General features: G+C 40.7%; 1 protein-coding gene and 1 non-coding gene across 6 annotated transcripts in view; both read left to right on the top strand.

The window, feature by feature from the left end:
- Window positions 1-21,779, top strand: part of NUMB (NUMB endocytic adaptor protein) — a 65,598-nt gene that overhangs the window by 23,994 nt on the left and 19,825 nt on the right. For 3 of the 5 annotated variants that reach the window (XM_049770377.1, XM_049770376.1, XM_049770380.1), the window contains exons 3-4: window positions 1,342-1,374; window positions 19,319-19,393. In XM_049770377.1, the coding sequence (XP_049626334.1) occupies window positions 1,342-1,374; window positions 19,319-19,393 (108 nt within the window). The remainder of the gene's footprint in view (window positions 1-1,341; window positions 1,375-19,318; window positions 19,394-21,779) is intronic. The other 2 variants (XM_049770379.1, XM_049770381.1) reach the window with 1 other exon arrangement.
- On the top strand, window positions 5,578-5,684 carry LOC126005752 (U6 spliceosomal RNA). The gene has a single exon (XR_007494788.1). It is a non-coding gene; the product is annotated as a U6 spliceosomal RNA (small nuclear RNA).

Raw genomic sequence — 21,779 nt, 5'->3', positions numbered from 1 at the left:
TTTATTAGTACACATATATATTCAAATTAGGCTGATGGCATTAAGTAAGGATTCTCTTAATGACATCTTTTGTATTTTGGTGGGGAGAGGTCATACCCATCTATGCTCAGAGTTTACTTCTATCTCTATACTCGGGAATTACTCCTGGCAATGCTTGGGGACCACATGGGATGCTAGGGATTAAACCTGGGTTGTCCACATGCAAGGCAAGTGCGCTATTCACTGTACAATCACTTTATCCCTAAGTGACATCTTGAAATCAATTCTTGTACTCAGCTGAATTAAGAAGTAATTCAACATGGGCCCTATTTTTGCAGATGTAGCCTCCCAAGTAATACTCAGGAATCCTAAGGACCTCTCCTGGCAATTCTTGGCTAACCTTATCAGTGGTTCAAGTGGAGGATCCCAGGAAATAGTACTGCTTGAACCCCGTGGTACTAGGTGGTACTCAGGTGACCATATAGTTGTGGGATAACTCCTGTACTCCTTCTCCAGCTCCTGAAAAGGACACAACACTGTGTATGTTATCATGTGGTCATTTGAATGTAGACTTTTTAAACTGATGACTTCCACAAAAATTGACCACTATATGGAGGGGCCAGAGAGATAGCATGGAGGTAGGGCATTTGCCTTGCATGCAGAATGATGGTGGTTTGAGTCCCGGCATCCCATATGGTCCCCCCAGCCTGCCAGGAGCGATTTCTGAGCACAGAGCCAGTAGTAACCCCTGAGCGCTGCCGGGTGTGACCCAAAAACCAAAAAAAAAAAGTATATGGAATGAGTCCTTTTATTACAATTATAAAAGTTAAAATGCACCGGGAGTGGTGGCGCAAGTGGTAGAGCATCTATCTTGCATACACTAACCTAGGACAGACTGCGGTTAGATCCCGCAGCACCCCATACAGAGGCTATTTCTGAGCGCATAGCCAGGAGTAATCCCGGAGCATCACCAGGTGTGGTCCAAAAACAAAAACAAAAAAAAGTTTAAATGCAGATTTCACCAAACCATTCTATTCATTTTTATTTCTCTCTGCTGCCAAGTTTGGATAATCTGTATTAGAAGTAAACAGAATGTAAACTGGCCGTTGCCCTGCATGGATACTGATACTGACTTCGCACCCTTTCTATGGATTCTTAGGCCTTTCAGCGTGTTTCCCTGCTTTTTTCATACACCCTTCCTGTTTTCCCTGTCACTCCCTGTACGGATAACTCCTTAAAACTCTCACTCCCTTCCCTTCCCACTTTGTCCTTTACCAATTTCTGTATATGCTTATTGGTGTGAAACCTTGGGACATTTAGCCATACAGTAATAGCGCTCGACTTGTCCCCCTGTTCCTCCAGGAAAGGAAGTTCTTCAAAGGCTTCTTTGGAAAAGTAAGTTTGATGCCACATTCATGCTTGCTTTATAAGGAGTTACACCACTTGTATAGCATTGACATGTTTTTCAAAGATCAACTTTGGTTCTTTAGAATATTAGGTATTGCTTTGTGTATAGAAATAAACAAATTGGAAAGTTGCTGTCTATGACATTACTACCTTATGTGTTCTCTTGAGTAAATATAATTCATAGTAAGGTCCAATAAGTAAATCAAGTAGGTTGAAAAAGATTATCTCTTCAGACTTGGTATTTAAAAAAATTAATTTTGATCTTGCAAAACTATTAGCACATTTGCTTGCTTTGTTTGTGTATTTATTTATTTGTTTTTGGTTTTTGGGTCACACCCGGTGGAGCACAGGGTTTATCAGCTCAGAAATCATTCCTGGCAGGCTCAGGGGACCATATAGGATGCTGGGGATTGAACCCAGGTCTGTCCCAGGTCAGCCACATGCAAAGCAAATTCCATATGCTATCACTTCGGTCCCTATTTGCTTATTTTTAATAAGTAGTGCTTAACCAATATTAACAGAAGAGTGGAACGAAATATTAAAGGAGAATTAAGGGTATCCCAGTTTTTAGATTCAGTACTGTTACTTTTTTTTTTTTTTTTTGGGTCACACCCGGCAGCACTCAGGGGTTACTCCTGGCTTTACACTCAGAAATCGCTCCTGGCATGCTTGGGGGACAATATGGAATGCCAGAATTCGAACCACCATCCTTCTGCATGCAAGGCAAACACCTTACCTCCATGCTATCTCTCTGGCCCCCTACTTTATTTTTTTTTAATTCAAATTAAATTTTGTTTGTTTGGGGGCCACACCTGCAGTACTCAGGGGTTACTCCTGGCTCTTCGCTCAGAAATCGCCCCTGGCAGGCTCTGGGGACCTTATGGGATGCCAGGAATCGAACCAGAGTCTGTCCTGTGTTGGCCGCATGCAAGGCAAACACCCTACCCCTGTGCTATTGCTCGGCCCCAAATTAATTTATAGGTGAAAGTAATAGTATGTAAGCATATTTAGGGATTTTTAATCTACTTTGCTAATCTAAGAAACTTATTATATATTTCCACATGACAGTTACCCTTCATGTGGAATGTTCTTTATGTAGATGCTTTTCACATAATGATTATTTATGTTCAGATTTTCTTCTTCTTTTTATTTATTTATTTTTTTTTAAATTTTGGGGCCACATCCAGCAGAGCTCAGAGCTTACTACTGACTCTGTTCAGAAATCACTCCTGGCAGACTCATAGGACTATATGAGATGCCAGAGATCGAACCCAAGCCTATTTCAAGTTAGTAGCATGCAAGGCAGTTACCCTACCCATTGTGCTATTGCTCCAGCCCCAATGTTCAAATTTTCTTTTTTTTTTTTTTTTGGTTTTTGGGCCACACCAGACGGTGCTCAGGGGTTACTCTTGGCTGTCTGCTCAGAAATAGCTCCTGGCAGGCACGGGGGACCATATGGGACACCGGGATTCGAACCAACCACCTTTGGTCCTGGATCGGCTGCTTGCAAGGCAAACGCCGCTGTGCTATCCATCCGGGCCCTTCAAATTTTCTTAGAATTAGTCATGTATAAGGTAACAGTATGCAAATAATTGAATGCATTCCAAACACTTTTTTGTTTGTTTGTTTGTTTGTTTTTGTTTTTGGGTCACACCGGGCAGCACTCAGGTTACTCCTGGCTCCACACTCAGAAATTGCTCCTGGCAGGCTCAGGGACTATATGGGATGCCGGGATTCCAACCACCGTCCTTCTGCATGCAGGGCAAATGCCCTATCTCCATGCTATCTCTCTGGCCCCCCTTTTATTTTTTATTATTTTGGTTTTTATCTAAATACTTTTTAATCTAATTTTTGTATCCTATTTATTTAGCTTTGGGTAAATATCACAAAAGGATTTAAACTGAGATAGTATAAGAATAAAACTTCTGGGGCCGGGAAGGTGGCGCTAGAGATAAGGTGTCTGCCTTGTAAGCGCTAGCCAAGGAATGGACCGCGGTTTAACCCCTGAGCGTCAAACGGGTGTGGCCCAAAAACCAAAAAAAGAATAAAACTTCTGTCATTGGATAGCTGAATCTAAATTGCATAAATTTTAAATGATTATAAAAATCACATCACAATTTTTCCCCAGGGGGTTATCACTTTGGGAAAAAAAAATTTTTTTTTTTTTTTGGTTTTTGGGCCACACCCAGCAGTGCTCAAGTGGTTCCTCTTGGCTCTACGCTCAGAAATTGCCCCTGGCAGGCTCGGGGGACCATATGGGATGCTGGAATTCAAACTACCAACCTTCTGCATGCAAGGCACACCTTACTTCCATGTTATCTCTCCGGCCCCCACTTTGAATTTATTTTTATTTTATTTTTTTTATTTATTTATTTATTTATTTATTTATTTATTTATTTATTTTGGTTTTTTGGGTCACACCCGGTGGTGCTCAGAGGTTACTCCTGGCTGTCTGCTCAGAAATAGCTCCTGGCAGGCACGGAGGACCATATGGGACACCGGGATTCGAACCAACCACCTTTGGTCCTGGATCGGCTGCTTACAAGGCAAACACCGCTGTGCTATCTCTCCAGACCCTTTAGTAGATATTTGGAGTCTGAGTCAAAGTAAAAGGTTCATAGAATATAGGCAGATGCCTATCAGTTAATCATTTATACATTTGCATCAACATAAATACTGGAGTTAAGGAAATTTTATAAATTGTTATTCTTTCCCAAACAAAATTTTCTGGAGCAGTTTCACATTACCACAATTAAATTATCATACTATTTTTAAGCAATACGTTGTTTTTAATAAATTTTAATTGAATCACTGTGAAATATAGTTACAAAGTTGTTCATGATTAAGTTTCAGTCATACAGTGTCTTAACTCCTTCCCTTCAGCAATACACATTTTCTGGCCCCAATGTTCCTAGTAGCAATAAGTTTTTTGTTTTTGTTTTTGTTTTTCGGGCCACACCCGTTTGATGCTTAGGGGTTACTCCTGGCTAAGCACTCAGAAATTGCCCCTGGCTTGGGGGGACCATATGGGATGCCGGGGGATCAAACCGAGGTCCTTCCTTGGCTAGTGCTTGCAAGGCAGACACCTTACCTCTAGCGCCACCTCGCCGGCCCCAGCAATAAGTTTTTAACATGTCTACAACCTTATCTGGGTCAGGAATACGACTCAGTAGTGAAGAGCTTCCTTGCTTGTGTGAGGCCCTGAATTCAATATCCAACACTGTAAAATAGTCATCTGTGAAAATATGTGAAAAATTTTCTGCAGAAAATATGCTTTGATTAATCAGGGAAAACATGCTAAATGTATATATTTCATGTTAGAGGACAAACATACTAATTCACTGTATTATTGTTGCAGATTTTATTGCCCCTCAGTTATGATGTTGGGTTGAACCATTTTATAAGCACTCCTCTCCCACATCCCATACTATTTCTGGTTGGTTGTTGTTTTCTGGGTTGTTTTTTTTTTTAATTAAATCACTGTAAGATAGAGTTAAAAAGTTATTGATAGTTGATTTTTTTTTTTTTTTTTTGGTTTTTGGTTTTTGGGTCACACCCAGCAGCACACAGGGGCTACTCCTGTCTCTATACTCAGAAATTGACCGAGACAGGCTCTGGGGACCATATGGAATGCCAGGATACGAACCACCGTCCTTCTGCAAGCAAGGCAAATGCCTTACCGTTGTGGTATCTCTCCAGCCCCGATAGTTGATTTTTTTTTTTTTTTTTTTTTTTTTTGGTTTTTGGGCCACACCCGTTTGACGCTCAGGGGTTACTCCTGGCTATGTGCTCAGAAATCGCCCCTGGCTTGGGGGGACCATATGGGACGCCGGGGGATCGAACCGTGGTCCGTTCCTTGGCTAGCGCTTGTAAGGCAGACACCTTATCTCTAGCGCCACCTTCCCAGCCCCCCGATAGTTGATTTTTAATCATGCAATATTGCTTCAGTTTTTATTTAGGTACTATGAATTACAGTTCCATTAATAGTAGTAATGTTTCAGGCATACGGTGTTCTAACAGCACACCCACCATTAGTGTGTCAGTGTCCCACCATTAGTTGTCTCTAGATCCTTTTCACACCAGACCCACCACTCAGAAAACTCAGCTTATGATATGTTACTATTGACCATCTTATATTCCTTTATTTTATATTTAGAAAAAAATTAATGCCAATCTTACTAAAAAAAAATGGTGCTCGCTTTGGCAGCACATATACTAAAATTGGAACGATACAGAGAAGATTAGCATGGCCCCTTTGCAAGGATGACATGCAAATTCGTGAAGCGTTCCATATTTAAAAAAAAAAAAAAGGATGGCTATATGATTATAGTAAAAATTATGCAGTGGGGGCCCGGAGAGATAGCACAGCGGCATTTGCCTTGCAAGCAGCCGATCCAGGACCAAAGGTGGTTGGTTCGAATCCCGGTGTCCCATATGGTCCCCCGTGCCTGCCAGGAGCTATTTCTGAGCAGACAGCCAGGAGTAACCCTTGAGCACCGCCGGGTGTGGCCCAAAAACCAAAAAAAAAAAAAAAATTTATGCAGTGGAAGATAGTAGCCTTCACTTCAAAATGAATTCCAAGTCAGCATAATTAATTAAGCTATATATAATAGGCACGTGATGGAACTTTATCTACAGAGTAGCTGAACTGGGTACAGTTGTTTCTTATTGTTTATTTGGATTTGGGGCCACACTCAGTAGTACTTAGCACTACTCCCAAGTTCAGTGTTTTGGAGTCTTTCTGTTTGGTGCTTAGGGAGACATGTGGTACCAGTTCTGTCCCTATATAAATATAAATAAAAAGCCTATGCTCTAGCCTTCTGTGTGTGTGAGCTATCTCCCAGCCCCACTATTGTGCTGTTTCTCTGTTTTTGTTTTTTGTTTTGTTTTGTTTTGTTTTTTCGTTTTGGGGCCACACCTGGTGATGCTCAGGGGTTACTCCTGGCTATGTGCTCAGAAATCGCTTCTGGCTTGGGGGACAATATGGGACGCCAGGGGATGGAACTTCGGTTCCTCCTAGGTTAGCACACACAAGGTAGACGCCTTATGCCCTGCGCCACTGCTCCAGCTCGTTTCTCTGTTTTTTGCTTCATTTTGTTACGTAATGCTTTATATGGCATGAAGAAAGAAAAATATAAGAGCTGGAGAGAGCACAGCAGTTAGGGCTCCTGGGCAACACCAACCTGGGTTTGATCCCTGGCATTCCATATGATTCTCCAAGCACCACCACCAGGAGTAATTCCTAAGCACTTCCCTATTCTTGCTGTACCTACTGCTGTCTCCCAAAATTTTGACAGTCAGAAGCAGATTAGCCTGGATCAGACTAATTAGACTATATTATTAACCTAATATAAGTTTACACATATCTTAAGACAAAAATGGGAAAAAGCTAAGAACATAAAATAACATTTTTCAGACTAGTTGTATTAAATTGCTAGTTGTTGTAGAATGTCCAAGAATGTATCAGCTTTTCAGAAATTATTTTATATTACCTAAATTATACTATAATGCTATAATATAGTATTACGAGCAAAAACTATATTACCAAGTAATCCCATGACAATATTTGAAAATATTTTATTGGCATTTTGAAGGACCCCCCATGAATTAAGTTCTTATATTCCCATTTTATGAGGAACTGAATGAACATAGAGATATAATCCTTTCTTAGGCCTCTTAAAGTTACTTATTTTTCTTTAGAGCTTTAGGGTTTATTATGTGCTTGTACCTATTTTCTAATTTTCTGCTTGATAGCTTCAGAATTTAGACAGATTAGTTTATCATGGTTTCTCAAAATGAATAAACATGCAGAAAAGCTACCTAGTTAGTAGTAAATGTTAATGTCTATACTGAAATCAAGGTTTTATGGGGCAAAATTCTTCCACCTATCCCATATGAATGTTCACTCATTGAAAAGTGTTGGCATCTCTTTCTCTTGGGTAAACTTCAGAATACAGGACAAAGTATCTAGCATAGAGGATTCTAGAAAGCTGCCCACAAATGTGTTATGTGGCCTGCATATAGTTTGCCAGTATTTCAACCATTGAAATACATTAAAGCTTTAAGAATGGGAAGATCCGGGGCTGGAGAGATAGCATGGAGGTAAGACGTTTGCCTTTCATGCAGGAGGTCATCGGTTCAAATCCCAGCATCCCATATGGTCCCCCGTGCCTGCCAGGAGCAATTTCTGAGCCTGGAGCCAGGAATAACCCCTGAGCACTGCCGGGTGTGACCCAAAAACCACAAAAAAAAAAAAAAAAAAGAATGGGAAGATCTGGCAAAATATCATGCATTTTGTGTGTCAGCTGTGATAAACTGAGGAGCAGTCAGTCGTTCCTTTTTCCTTTCTGGTGGCCCATTAATACAAATCCTGCAACTCATAGTCCTCAACATTCACCTGCTTTGTTGTTTTTGTTGTTGTTTTTTTTAATTCTGTAAGCACTTGAGTTTGTGAATTTCTCCTTCCTAGGCTATTATGTCACTTATAATGTTGTTTTCTTTTGGGAGTAACAACTTCCTAACAGTATTTAAAAACAAAGACCAAAATGAAACAAAAAATACCAAAAATATTACCATATTTGTTCTAACAGGTTCTGTTTTAATATACTAAGTCATTTTCCCCATTTTAAATCTTTTTTGGTGGGGGGCACACCCAGCTGTGCTCAGGGCTTACTCCTGACTCTGCACTCAGAAATCACTCCCGGCAGGTTCAGGGGACTATATAGGATTCCAGGGATTGAACCTAGGTCTGTCTTGGGTCAGCAGCATGCTAGGCAAACTCCCTGCTGCTGTGCTATTACTATGGTCCCATTTTTAATCTTTTAAATGACACCATTAGAAATGGTTTTAAGGGCCCGGAGAGATAGCACAGCGGTGTTTGCCTTGCAAGCAGCCGATCCAGGACCTGAGGTGGTTGGTTTGAATCCCGGTGTCCCATATGGTCCCCGTGCCTGCCAGGAGCTATTTCTGAGAAGACAGCCAGGAATAACCCCTGAGCACCGCCGGGTGTGGCCCAAAAACAAAAACAGAAATGGTTTTAAGTTTTTTGAGAAAGCCTGGTCAAAGGTAATATTGTTTTAACCTAATTCTCAAAGATAAAAATTTTTGGTATTCATGACTTCTTTCTTAAATGAACTCACAGCAACTATTTTTTGTTGTATTTCTCAAATTAAGCATCTTTACTAGTCTTCATTGTGTTTTTTTTCTTTAAAAAGAGAAAATACCTGCTACCTGTTCACTTTTTTTGCTTTAAAATTCCTAATGCTCTTTCTTTTTTGTATTTCATTAAGTGTATCTTCTGGGATTTGGTTTGTTTTTCTTTTTGTCTAAATTAAGCTAGAGATTATGTAAGTTTATATCTAGGTAGAAAAATTAATAAAATATCCTTTATTGTTTTGGTGTTTATTGGTTTTAGCCCATTTACTTTTTAAATTTTCTATGCTAGGGATCATATCAGGTCTCCTGCATTGACAGGAATTTTACCACTAAACCATTCCCAGCTACTACTCTGTTTTTAGATGTCTATTTTTCCTTAAACCTCCAGAATTTTTAACTTGGTTCTCTCTTTTAGCTACTTATCTTGTGTCCTACTTTGTTGAAAAATAGAACCAGTCAGAAGGAAATTCTTAAACCGCATCTAGTCATCATATGTGCATCAATGCCCAGACATTATTTCTCTCCTATTCTGGGGTTAACTATCTGTGGTCCAAGCCCAGTATCTTCACTAGATTCATATTATTCCTATTATTTTTTTCAGTATTGTTACTTCTCTCTCCTCCATAATTAGTCTTTCTTTTCTCTAATGGATCTTTTTGTTTTGTTTTAGGGGCCACACACAGTGGTTCTCGGGGGTTACTCCTGGCTGAGTGCAGACTCAGAAGTTGCTCCTGGCAGGTTTGAGGATCATATAGGATGCTGGGTATCAAACCCAGGTTGGCCAGATGCAAGGCAAATACACTATCCTCTATGCTGTCACACCGACTCCTCTTTAATAGCATTTAAAAAGCCTTTTTGTGGTTTGGTTTGGTTTGGTTTTGGGTCACCTAGTAGTGCTCAGAACTTATTCCTAGCTCTGCAACTCAGGAGACACTCCTGACAGGGCTTGGGGAAATAGAGATGCTAGAGAATGATCCTGAGTTGCCGGATGAAAAGTAAGCACCCTACCTACTGCTGTACTCTCCCTTGACTCCCATATTTTTATTTTTTAAAAGCTTCTTCTTGATTCTTGACACCTTAATTTCTGCTCTCCCTTCTCCTTTGAACTCATTTAATTCTACAAACATTCACAAAGGTTTTTCTTGTTGTCTTCTATATTACTATTTCAGTGGTCCTATGTTCTCACTTGAAATATCAGTAGCATCTGACAGGCATATACTTTCTCCACACCTTGAGCATCTTTGGAGTTCAGGGATTAAATTCTTCATTTTTCTTTGTATTGTTGCCTGCTTCTTATATGGACTATTCTTGGCCAATACCTCTCCCTTAAAGAATTACGCAGTGTCATGGGTTCAGATACTACCTTTGTGCTGCAGATACTGAGATTTTAATTTGTGTAAATCTCTTCTGAATTCTATAATACTATTGTGTCAGAAGCAGTATTGTAGGACTGAAGAGATAGTATACTGAGAAAGGTACTTGTCTTGCATGCAGCCAACCCAACTTTGATCCCATATGTTCTCCGAGCCACTGCTAGGAGTGATCCCTGAGCACAGAGCCAGGAGTAACCCCTGACCATCAGGTGTGTCTCAATACCCCCCACTCCCCTTAAGCAATATAACATAGGAGTTGGGCACACCCTCTGAGGAGCCACACTGCTTGCATTTAATCCTTGTACAGTCACTTACTATCTTTGTAACCGTAGGAAAAATTCTTAATCATTCACTATCACTTCAGTTTCACCATCTATAAAACAATATAATGTGACTGCAACCTCATGATTATTTGGGAGGATTAAATAAGTAGTACAAGGAAAATATACAGAACAGCCTCTTGAGGTGGGTTTTAGGTATCATCATCACTAATAACATCTACTTTACTTTGATAGGCACCTAACATTAGTATGTCACAAACAAATTCCTAATCCTTTTATTTCCTTTCTTGGTTGTTGGGCCACAGCTGGCGGTACTCAGGCTTGCTGACTTCTGAGTGCACTCAAACTACTCCTGGGGGTAGTCAGAGGACCATATGGGAGCTGGGGATTGAAAGCGGGTTGGCTGCAGGAATAATTTTTGAGTGCAGTCTGGAGTAACTCCTGAGCGCTGCCATGTGTGGCAAAAAAACTAAAACAAACAAAGCTTTTGGGCCTTGTAGATCATGCATATGAATTTCTTCTGTCCATTCCTCCCTTAGTTTTTTTCCCTCGGGCTCTTGAACTCTTATCTACATTAGTCACCTTGTTATTCCTTAAATACTCAGGTATGCTTTAACCTCAGGACCTTTGCACTTGCTCTAATACAAATTCACATATTTCCTCATCTCTTTCCAATCTTTGCTCAAAAGACCCATTCTCTTTTTATTTGGGGGGAGGGTCACACCTGGCAGCACTCAGGGTTACTCCTGGCTCTACACTCATAAATTGCTCCTGGCAGGCTCGGGGAACCATATGGGATGCCAGGATTCGAACCACCGTCCTTCTGCATGCATGGCAAATGCCCTACCTCTTTGCTATCTCTTTGGCCCCAAAAGACCCATTCTCACTGAGGCACTCACTGAGGTCCCTGTTTTAAGTTGCAAATACCATTCTCCTTTATATATACCTACATTACATACTCATTTTCATTTCTAATTTATTATATAAAGCATACCACAATTTTCCATGTTATACATTTTGCTTATTCATCTCTTTCTCTGTATGACTTAAGGTCTCTGAGGACAGACATATTAAACTGAGTTTGCCAGGAATAATATCTGAATTTAAGCCAGGTATAACCCCTGAACATCACTGGGTGTGATTCAAGTGCGCCCCCTCCAATAAAGAATTGGAGCTGGAGTGATAGTAAAGTGGGTATAGTACTTCCCTTGCATACAACTGACCCAGGTTCAGTCCCTGACATCCAGTATGGTTTCCTGGAGTGACTCCTGAGTGCAGAGCCAATAATAACCCCTGAGCATCGCAAGGTGTGGTCAAAATAAATAACACAACCTTATTTAATGAATGAAAAGTGAATTATAGATATTCTGCTTTCAAATTCACATTGCTGTGGGAGAAATGATACAAGTAAAGGTACAGTTACCAATTATGCAGTAGTAACAGTACTACTAGAGCAAGAGGAAGAATGAAGGTAAAGTTTCGAAGACTTCTAGGAGATGACACTCAAGTCTGAGATCTAAAACCAAGTGTCAGCCAAAGTAAGAGAAAGTCATTTCAGATCAAAGGAATAGACAAGGTAATTGAAATGGGAGAAACCTGGGTCCACATTTGAATCCATAAACTGAAAAAGCTGAAATGCCTCAGAAAAACTCCTTTTGGTTTGATTCATACCATTCCATCTGTACTTCTTTCCCCCTAAAAACCTTTAAAGACCTCTTGATTAGGAATATGCAGGAAATGGTGAATCTTAAGTGTCCCAGTTTAAAAGTTACTACACTTTTTATTGTTGTTTGGAGCCATACCCAGCAGTGCTCAAGGGTTACTTCTGGCACTACACTCATCAGTTGCTCCAAGTAATGCTTGGGGGTGACCACAGGGATTACCAGGAATTGAGCCTTTGTCAGCCACATGCAAGGCAAGCGCTTTATCCACTATCTATTATCTCTCTGGTCCTAAAATACTTTTTATGTACGAATACTATTCTCAGAGTCTTCAAAAAATCGTCTTTCCCTTCACTTCTTTGGTCTTTGATTATATAACCGAAGTATAGGTTTTAAACCCCTTAATTTTAAAGAAAAGTTGAGATTCCTATAAAAGAAATCTCTTGTTTATATATCAACAAGACACTCTAAATCTTGGTTGCCTGTTAATGAATCATTGTTATTCTGTAAAGACTGGGTTATCTCTGTAAATAGTTGAGACAAAATGGCCTGTGATTCTTTTTTTTATTTTTAATTTATTTGAAGAAAATGCATCACATAGTTGACATAACTGATCATAATACATTTGTTTTAGGAAGACCAAAAGCAACATGTTTTAAAAAATTAGAAAATTGAAAGAAGGGCCCAGAGAGATAGCAAGAATTTGCCTTGCAAGCAGCCTATCCAGGACCAAAGGTGGTTGGTTCGAATCCTGGTGTCCCATATGGTTCCCCCGTGCCTGCCAGGAGCTATTTCTGAGAAGACAGCCAGAAGTAACCCCTGAGCAACTCCGGGTGTGGCCCAAAAACAAAAAAAAAAAAAAAAAAGAAAAGAAAATTGATAGAAAAACTAGAGAGATGGAAGAGAAAGGAAAGAAGAAAAAGTTCAGTAGCAAGTATATTTTTGAAAAGTATTGAATTATCAATGAACTCATTAAAGCACCAGTAGAAAGTTTAGTAAGCTCTGCCTTTTTTTTTTTCTTTTTTTTGGGTTTTTGGGTCACACCCGGCGGTGCTCAGGGGTTACTCCTGGCTGTCTGCTCAGAAATAGCTCCTGGCAGGCACGGGGTACCATATGGGACACTGGGATTCAAACCAACCACCTTTGGTCCTGGATCGGCTGCTTGCAAGGCAAACGCCGCTGTGCTATCTCTCCAGGCCTGCTTTTTTTTTTTTTTTAAGGATAAGAGTTTTAAAAAAAAAATACAGTAATAACGGTGTGAGGGTGGCAATCGTTTGCATATGCCCAGCAAAATATGGGGAAAATGGAAAAAAAGCCTTGGCCTAAATACAAGGAGACCTTACCCCTGAAGTTTTCTGGCATAAGACCGACTCTGGGCTCTGGCCTGTGATTCTTTACAGTCTGGGTACCATTGACAACCTTTGATTTATAGCAGAAAGAACTCTGCATAATAGAATGACACATCACTGTTTCTTGGAAAGTAACTCTTTCCTGCCACTCCTGCCCAAAATGACAACTTTGCAATGTTGATTCTTAACATTTCATATCTAATCCAAATTATGCTTTCATATGTCTTTATACCATTTGTTTTCTTTGGCTTACATTAGAACATCTGCTTAACTTATTTGCTCTTAACATATGCCTGGAAGATTTGCCTTGCTGCCAAATATTACTTCTTTTTTTTTTTTTGGTTAATTAATTACATGCTTTTGTTCCCCATTGTTGATCTTGGAAATTAGAGAATTTTGGAGTTGGATACCTAAGATCTAGATCTAGGTTGTAGTTTAAAATAGTAGATAGGAGGTGAAAGAGATATACAAGTGTAAGGCATTTATCTTTTTTATTTTTTTTGGTTTTTGGGCCACACCCGGTAATGTTCAGGGGTTACTTCTGGCTATGCGCTCAGAAGTCGCTCCTGGCTTGGGGGACCATATGGGATGCCAGGGGATCAAACTACGGTCAGTCCTAGGCTAGTGCTGGCAAGGCAGACACCTTACCTCTAGCGCCACCGTGCCGGCCCCAAGGCATTTGTCTTATATGCAGCAAACCCCTATTTAAATCTCCAGCAACACATCTGGTCCCCAACAGCACTACTAGAGTTCACTCCTGAGCACCACTGGGTATAGCCCAACCCCACTCCCAATAAAAATAAAATAGGCGGGGCCAGAAAGATAGCATGGAGGTAGGGCATTTGCCTTGCCTGCAGAAGGATGGTGGTTAAAATCCCAGCATCCCATGTGGTCCCCCAATCCTGTTAGGAGCGATTTCTGAACTTAGAGCCAGGAGTAACGCTTGAGCGCTGTCAAATGTGACTCAAAAAACCAAAAACCAAAAAAAAAAAAAATAAAAAGAATATAAACACATTGATAAGGGAAATAAAAATAAAAGAATTCAGGGATATGATCGCGAACAGTTCTGATATTTAATATGATTAATTACTCCCCTCCCCCCCCCGATTAATTATTTTAAAAGAAAACTGAATTCAGGGCCGGAGAGATAGCATGGAGGTAGGGCATTTGCCTTGCTTGCAGAAGGACGGTGTTTCAAATCCCGGCATCTCATATGGTCCCTTGAGCCTGCCAGGAGCAATTTCTTGAGTGTAGAGACAGGAGTAACCCCTGATCGCTGCCGGGTGTGACCCAAAAAACCAAAAAAGAACTGACTTCATTTATTTTTTTCAGAGATCATAATCACTTATATCAGAGGTTGGCATATAGCAACCTGTTTGTTTGTTTATTTGTTTTGGCCACACCCAGCAGTGCTCAGGGGTTACTCCTGGCTGTCTGCTCAGAAATAGCTCCTGGCAGGCACGGGGAACCATATGGGACACCGGGATTCGAACCAACCACCTTAGGTCCTGGATCGGCTGCTTGCAAGGCAAACACCGCTGTGCTATTTCTCCGGGCCCAGCAACCTGTTTTTATAAATTTAAATTTTATTGGAACAGAGTCATGCCCATTTGCTTATATTTTTTTTTAATCACTTTTCTGCTAAGTGATAGAATTAAGAAGTTGAAATAGGGGCCGGGTAGGTGGCGCTGGAGGTAAGGTGTCTGCCTTGCAAGCGCTAGCCAAGGAAGGACCGCGGTTCGATCCCCCGGCGTCCCATATGGTCCCCCCAAGCCAGGGGCGATTTCTGAGCACATAGCCAGGAGTAACCCCTGAGCGTCAAACGGGTGTGGCCCAAAAACCAAAAAAAAAAAAAAAAAGAAGTTGAAATAGAAATTTTTGGTCCGTAAAGCCACAAATATTTAATATCTGGACCTTCACGAGATAAATTATCCAATCCCTGATTTAAACACTTTCAGAACACTTCTCCAGCTAAAAATCTGATATAGTTTCTCAGATAGAAACTAGAATGTGGGGCCAGAGCGGTAGTGCAAGCGGTAGGGCCTCTGCCTTGCACGCGCTAACCTAGGACAGACCGCCGTTCGTTCGATTCCCTGATGTGTTCCTCCAGGCTGGGAGCGATTACAAGTGCATAGCCAAGAATAACCTCAGACCATCACCGGATGTGGCCCAAAAACAGGGGGGAAAAAACAGAACGTACAGTGAAAGAGTATAAGGATCTTTTAGCCTAATGAGAATATTGTTTACTTGGGATCTTAAACCCCCCCTTCCCCAAAAAAGAAGTTGCTATTTCTTTATTATTCTTGCACCCATTTGTGTTTTCTTACTGGTTTCATTTTTCTTTGACTTACAGTCAGTACATGTAATTATTATAAAGTATATAAAATAATAGTGTAAATATATATGTGTGTATATATGCACAATAGGGATATAATGTCACCACATCACGCTCAAAACCCATGTAATAATAGCTTTCCACCATAAGGTCTATAAGGCTCTTACCTTCCAGCCTATCCCCTTAAGTAACCTTAGTTCTGTTTTCAGAGCCTCTAGATTTATTTTCATTGTCTGTCCCCTTGCTTCAATTCTTATTTTGCACCTATGAGTATGGTCATCCATAGATGTCTTTTATTCTGATTTATCTTGCTAACCTGCTCTCATTTCCTCCCAATATCAGTTCTGCTTAATTTCTGTGTTGATGTATCTGTACCCAGAAACAAAAAAAGGTATTTAAGGCAGATGCTAATTTTAATAGATAAATTTTAATGGAATAGAGTTCATCTTTCACTCTCAGGTCAGCTTGATTCTTCTGCTTAGATTTTATCAACTTAAAAGCTAAATTACAGAAATTCTGTTATGCTAGAGCCATTTTCTTTGCTGAAGAATAAGCGGTTTTCTCTTTGTTGTAGAACTGATTTTCATATATTGACTAATTTGTGTGATTCTGTACATGAATGTGTATTATTAAAATAGAAAATGTTGATATGATGACAACTATTCTTTGTTGTTTTTGTTTGGGGGCCATATTAGCAATCTGTAGGTTATGTGATTCAAGAATCACTTGACTCACTCTTGGTAGTGCTTGGGGGCGAGTGGGAGTACCATATGAGACGCAGGGGATTGAAACCAGGTTGGCTGCAAGACAAGTACCTTACTGCTATATTCTCTCCAGCCCCAATGATGAACAATCCTTAAAGTCTTACATCTGTATTACAAGCTAGGCTTAGAAGTTACTAACTTAAAAGTTACTACCAGAGGGCTGGAGAGATGGCATGAAAGTAGGGCGTTTGCCTTGCATGCAGACGGTTGGTGGTTAGAATCCTGGCATCTCATGTGGTCCCCCGAGCCTGCCACGAGTGATTTCTGAGCGTAGAGCCAGGAGTGACTCCTGAGCACTGCTGAGTGTGATCAAAAAAAAAAAAGTTACTGTCAGGGTCTGGAGCAATAGTACAGCGGGTAGGGTGCTTGCCTTACACTCAACTGACCCATGTTCAATCCCCAGCATCTCAAATGGCCCCCTGAGCATCTCCAAGTGTGGCCAGGAAAAAAAATGACTACTACATTTTTATTAGTTTCTGAAGTGTTACTTTGTCTTGTGTTTTAGAAGGATGTTTGTGCCACTAAGTTATATTTCATACTTACTCTTGTTTTATACATATATTTATGTAATTTATATGAATTTATATTTATATAAATAACTGTGAGTTTGTCTGCTAGGATGTTGGCTTAAGTAGAAAGTTTTAGGGAAAATAAAGCTAATTTCTGTGAGTGTGAATAGCCTAGTACTTGGTTAATTGTGATGTGTCAAACAATCATGGGATCTGAGAGTTAGCACCCAAATTATGAACAAATACAAGGAAAAAACCATATTGACTTAAAACATGTCTGTCGGCCCGGAGAGATAGCACAGCGGTGTTTGCCTTGCAAGCAGCCGATCCAGGACCAAAGGTGGTTGGTTCGAATCCCGGTGTCTCATATGGTCCCCCGTGCCTGCCAGGAGCTATTTCTGAGCAGACAGCCAGGAGTGACCCCTGAGCACTGCCGGGTGTGGCCCAAAAACCAAAAAAAAAAAAAAAAAAAAAAAGCATGTCTGTCAAGGAAGCAGGTTGGAGAGTGGGTGGGGAAATAGGGACAGTAGCAGAGGGAAGTTGCCACTGGTGATGTGATATTTAATGCTACGTAAAATTTGGCTAATATAAACAGATACTGTTGGTGATGGGGTGATTCCTGTCCTAGCTTACAAGAAACAAACTGGGTTCTGATAGTGATCTCTTCCACTTTCATAGGGATTCCAGTTTGAACAGGAAGTTCTATGACATCCTAGTTCAAAACCTTTTATATAATTTAATTCTTAATCCTAATGATTCCTTGAATGTATGAGATTATTCAGCTCAAATCTTAATGTACGTTAGGGAATTGTTACATAGAGAAATAGATTTCCCTGGGCATTCAGAGTAAGTAGCAGGGGCCTGAGAGATAGCATGGAGGTAGGGCATTTGCCTTGCGTGCAGGACAGTGGTTTGAATCCGGCATCCCATGTGGTCCCCTAAGCGCAGCTGGGTGTGACCCCAAAACCAAAAAAAAAAAAAAAAGTAGCAGAACCAGATTTCAAGCTCAGATAGACCTGATTCCAAAGTTTACTTGAGTAACTGCTCTACAAGGCTTATACAGGGCTTGGGGACCAAATGGGATGCAGGGATTTGAACCACCATCCTTCTGCATGCAAGGCAAATGCCCTACCTCCATGCTATCTCTCCAGCCCCATTCCAGGCCTTCTTTCTAACTTTAATACACATTTCAGCTCTACGATAGCACTTGTTTTATTGTATTATATTTTACTGTCACTTTCAGTGAACTCTTCTTGTGTTTCTACTACCTAGTATATATAGGCTCTCATCAAATATATGCTGGTGATAGAGATGATTAGTGTAGAATGAATTATGCAACGAGTTTGTCTAAATATGGCCAGGTGTTCTATGTAGAGAAATGCTAGACTTTTGGACAGTTCAGAGAGATTGGTACACATTACTTTATTCTTCCTTATCTCTTTTAGAGGCTGCTGCTCCAATATTCAGTAGCAATTTTCTTATGGTCATTTTAATGATAGTGTTCTGATACCTGTTCTTAGTCATTACTCTTATTTTTCTTATATTTTTGTATGTGTGTGGTTTAAGGAAGTTGTCCCTTTACCCGTTTTAGTCTATCACAAGAGAAAATCGGACAGTATTCTCACATTTTTGCTTTCCAAAACAAGCCTTCTCTGACTCAGTAAAAGGAATACATGTTACAGTTGTTATTTTTCAACGATTTTTAGTCCTCCTATATACCCAAAATATTTCTACTTTTAACAGCAAATTAAAGATTAAACCAGTTTTCTGTTAATTCTAAAAAAAATAATAATGATTAAAGTTTTTGTTAATATAGTAATGAAGGTACAGAGGGTAGAGCATTTGCCTTGCAGATGGCCAACCTGGGTTGGATCCCTGGCACCACAGATGGTCCCCATACCACACCACTAGCATTCCCTGAGTGCAGAGCCTTGAGCACCACCAGGATCGGTCCAAAAACAAACACAAAAAATAGAATTCTGAAGACTTCTTGGTATTTAAGGTGAAAATTCCAGGTGACCAGTTTTCTGCTATCTGCCACAGTCATTGGGTCAAAGGAGAATAGAATGTCAGCGTCTCGATTCACACTTTTGTGATACTTTCTGCCCTAAATACACTCATAGAAGCTACTTGTGGTGTAACTCCTTATGCACTGACTATTTATCTGACTCTTGGTTTTTCAGTTGTTTTTAAACGGGTGAAGAATCTAGTTATGCATTCTTTGCCCTTTATGGAATGTGATATCTTGGTTCTGAGTCCATCTGTCCCTCTCCTTGATTTTATTGTTTGCATTGTGTTTCCCAATTAATGGCTCTGGCTTGTTTTTCCTGAATGTATCTGCAGTGTGGTTTGAGTATCTGGCTTTGGGTATCCCTCCTGAACTTGGACAACCATGTACTTGTGATTTGGGAAAACAGAAGACATTGTTTTCTATGAAAGATAATCTATATTAATATTTTATATGTGTATCTCTCCCCCCTCCCCTTTTTTGATTTCTCTTAAAAGACTGGGAAGAAAGCAGTAAAAGCAGTTCTTTGGGTATCTGCAGATGGACTCAGAGTTGTGGATGAAAAAACTAAGGTAAACTTTTTGTAAGCTTAAATTTTAATTGCTCTCATACTTATTTTTAAATGCCTCATAATCTGATATAATCCCATTAAGCTCCTGCAGTCACTCCATTTGTCCAAAGTACAGTCTTCTAAAAGATTAATGTTCAGGAAACCAATTTAGTTACTCATTTACCTATGAAAAATAGAAGAGAATTTTCTGAGCATTTTGCTCTATGTGACACTACATGTTTAGCATATTAAGCATTTGCATTTAGCATTAAGATCTGACTTCTGGACCTGGAGAGATAGCACAGTGGCGTTTGCCTTGCAAGCAGCCGATCCAGGACCAAAGGTGGTTGGTTCGAGTCCTGGTGTCCCATATGGTCCCCCATGCCTGCCAGGAGCTATTTCTGAGCAGACAGCCAGGAGTAACCCCTGAGCAACGCCGGGTGTGGCCCAAAAACCAAAAGAAAAAAAAAAAAAAAGATCTGACTTCTATTTTTGTTCTTACATATTTAAAGAAAGATTAGCCCTCCAAATGTGATATAAAAGATGATGGATCTTTTGCCACTGTTAAAAATTAGAAATAGGGCCCAGAGAGATAGCACAGGGCGTTTGCCTTGCAAGCATCCGATCCAGGACCAAAGGTGGTTGGTTCGAATCCCGGTGTCCCATATGGTCCCCGTGCCTGCCAGGAGCTATTTCTGAGCAGACAGCCAGGAGTAACCCCTGAGCAACGCCGGGTGTGGCCCAAAAAAAAAAAAATTAGAAATAGGGACCAGAGCAGTGGCATAAGCAGTAAGTATCCCCGGCATTCCATATGATCCCTTGAGCCAGGAGCGATTTCTGAGCGCATAGCCAGGCATAATCCCTGAGCATCACTGGGTATGGCCCAAAAACAAAAAAGTCAAATTGTGAACAGTATCTGACATTTCTTTTAGTAGTTCCTTAATAAAATATTATATTTCGGGGCCGGAAAGATAGTATGGAGGTAGGGCCTTTGCCTAGCATGCAGAAGGACGATGGTTCAAATCCCGGCATCCCATATGGTCCCCCGAGCCTGCCAGGAGCAATTTCTGAGCCAGGCGTAACCCCTAAACACTGCTGGGTATGACCCAAAAATTAAATATTGTATTTCATGTAAAAATAATTAATTTTGCTTTTGGGACCATACTAAGCAGTGCTCATGACTACTTCTAGGTCTGTGGTTGGCAGTCATTCTTGGTAGTGCTTAAGGTATCATGCAATACTAGGGATCGAGTCCAGGTTCTCCCATGTACAAAGCATGTATTCAGCACATTGAACTATGTCTCCATTCCCAAAACAATGTATTTCTAGGGCCCAGAGAGATAGCACAGCGGTGTTTGCCTTGCAAGCAGCCAATCCAGGACCAAAGGTGGTTGGTTCGAATCCCGGTGTCCCATATGGTCCCCCGTGCCTGCCAGGAGCTATTTCTGAGCAGACAGCCAGGAGTGACCCCTGAGCACTGCCGGGTGTGGCCCAAAAACCAAAAAAAAAAAAAAAAAAAGTATAACTAAAAGATTTGTAATTCACATTGGTCACAATAAAAATTATTTAAAAAAAAAAAGAATATGCTCAGAGCCAAAGGACTATACAGCAGATAAGGCACTTGCTTGCACATGACCTATCCGGATTTGACATCTAACCTCTCATATGGTCCCTTGATTGATTGTTTTTTGTTTTGTTTTGGGGCCACACCTGGTGGCTCAAGGGTTACTCCTGGCTCTGCACTCAGAAATCGCTCCTGGCACCCTTGGGATGCTAGGAACTGAACCCAGGTTCGTCTGGGGTCGGCTGTTTGCAAGGTGAACGCCCTGCCACTGTACTATCACTCCAACCCTTATAAGGTCCCTTGAGCATCACCAGGAGTAATTCCTAAGTGCAGAGCCAGGAGAAGCCCTTGAGCACCCCCAAAGTGTAACCTCAAAACAAACAAACAAAAGAGTACGGCTCAGCAGCAAAGTGTAGGCCATATCTGGATTCCATCTGGTAATACACATGTATATGCATGCACATACGTATGCACACAAACACACAAGATTGAGTCTGAAGAGCCAGTAAAGAGGTATAGCATTTGTGTTGTATGTGCTACAACTAGTACACAGCCTAGGTTCAGATTCTGAGCCAAATGTATGGTTTTTCAAAAGCCATCAGCAGTCACTCCTTAGCACAGAGCCAATAGTAGCCCCTAAATTTCTTGGATGTGGCCCTAAAATCCACCCCCCACTCCACAAGAACATTACTAGCCTAGTATTTAATGAAAAATCTGATTTACATGATTTTTTAAAAATTTTTGTTTTGGGGGCCTCACCATGGCATGCCCTGCAGTACTTCGGGCTTTATGGCTCTGCACTCAGGGATCACCCCAGCAGGGATCAGGAGTCTATTGCAGGGGA

The sequence above is a fragment of the Suncus etruscus genome, chromosome 3, assembly GCF_024139225.1.
Source record: "Suncus etruscus isolate mSunEtr1 chromosome 3, mSunEtr1.pri.cur, whole genome shotgun sequence".
NCBI lineage: Eukaryota > Metazoa > Chordata > Mammalia > Eulipotyphla > Soricidae > Suncus > Suncus etruscus.
The sequence above is the reverse complement of the archived record's forward strand: the minus strand, read 5'-3'. Positions and strand labels throughout refer to the sequence as shown.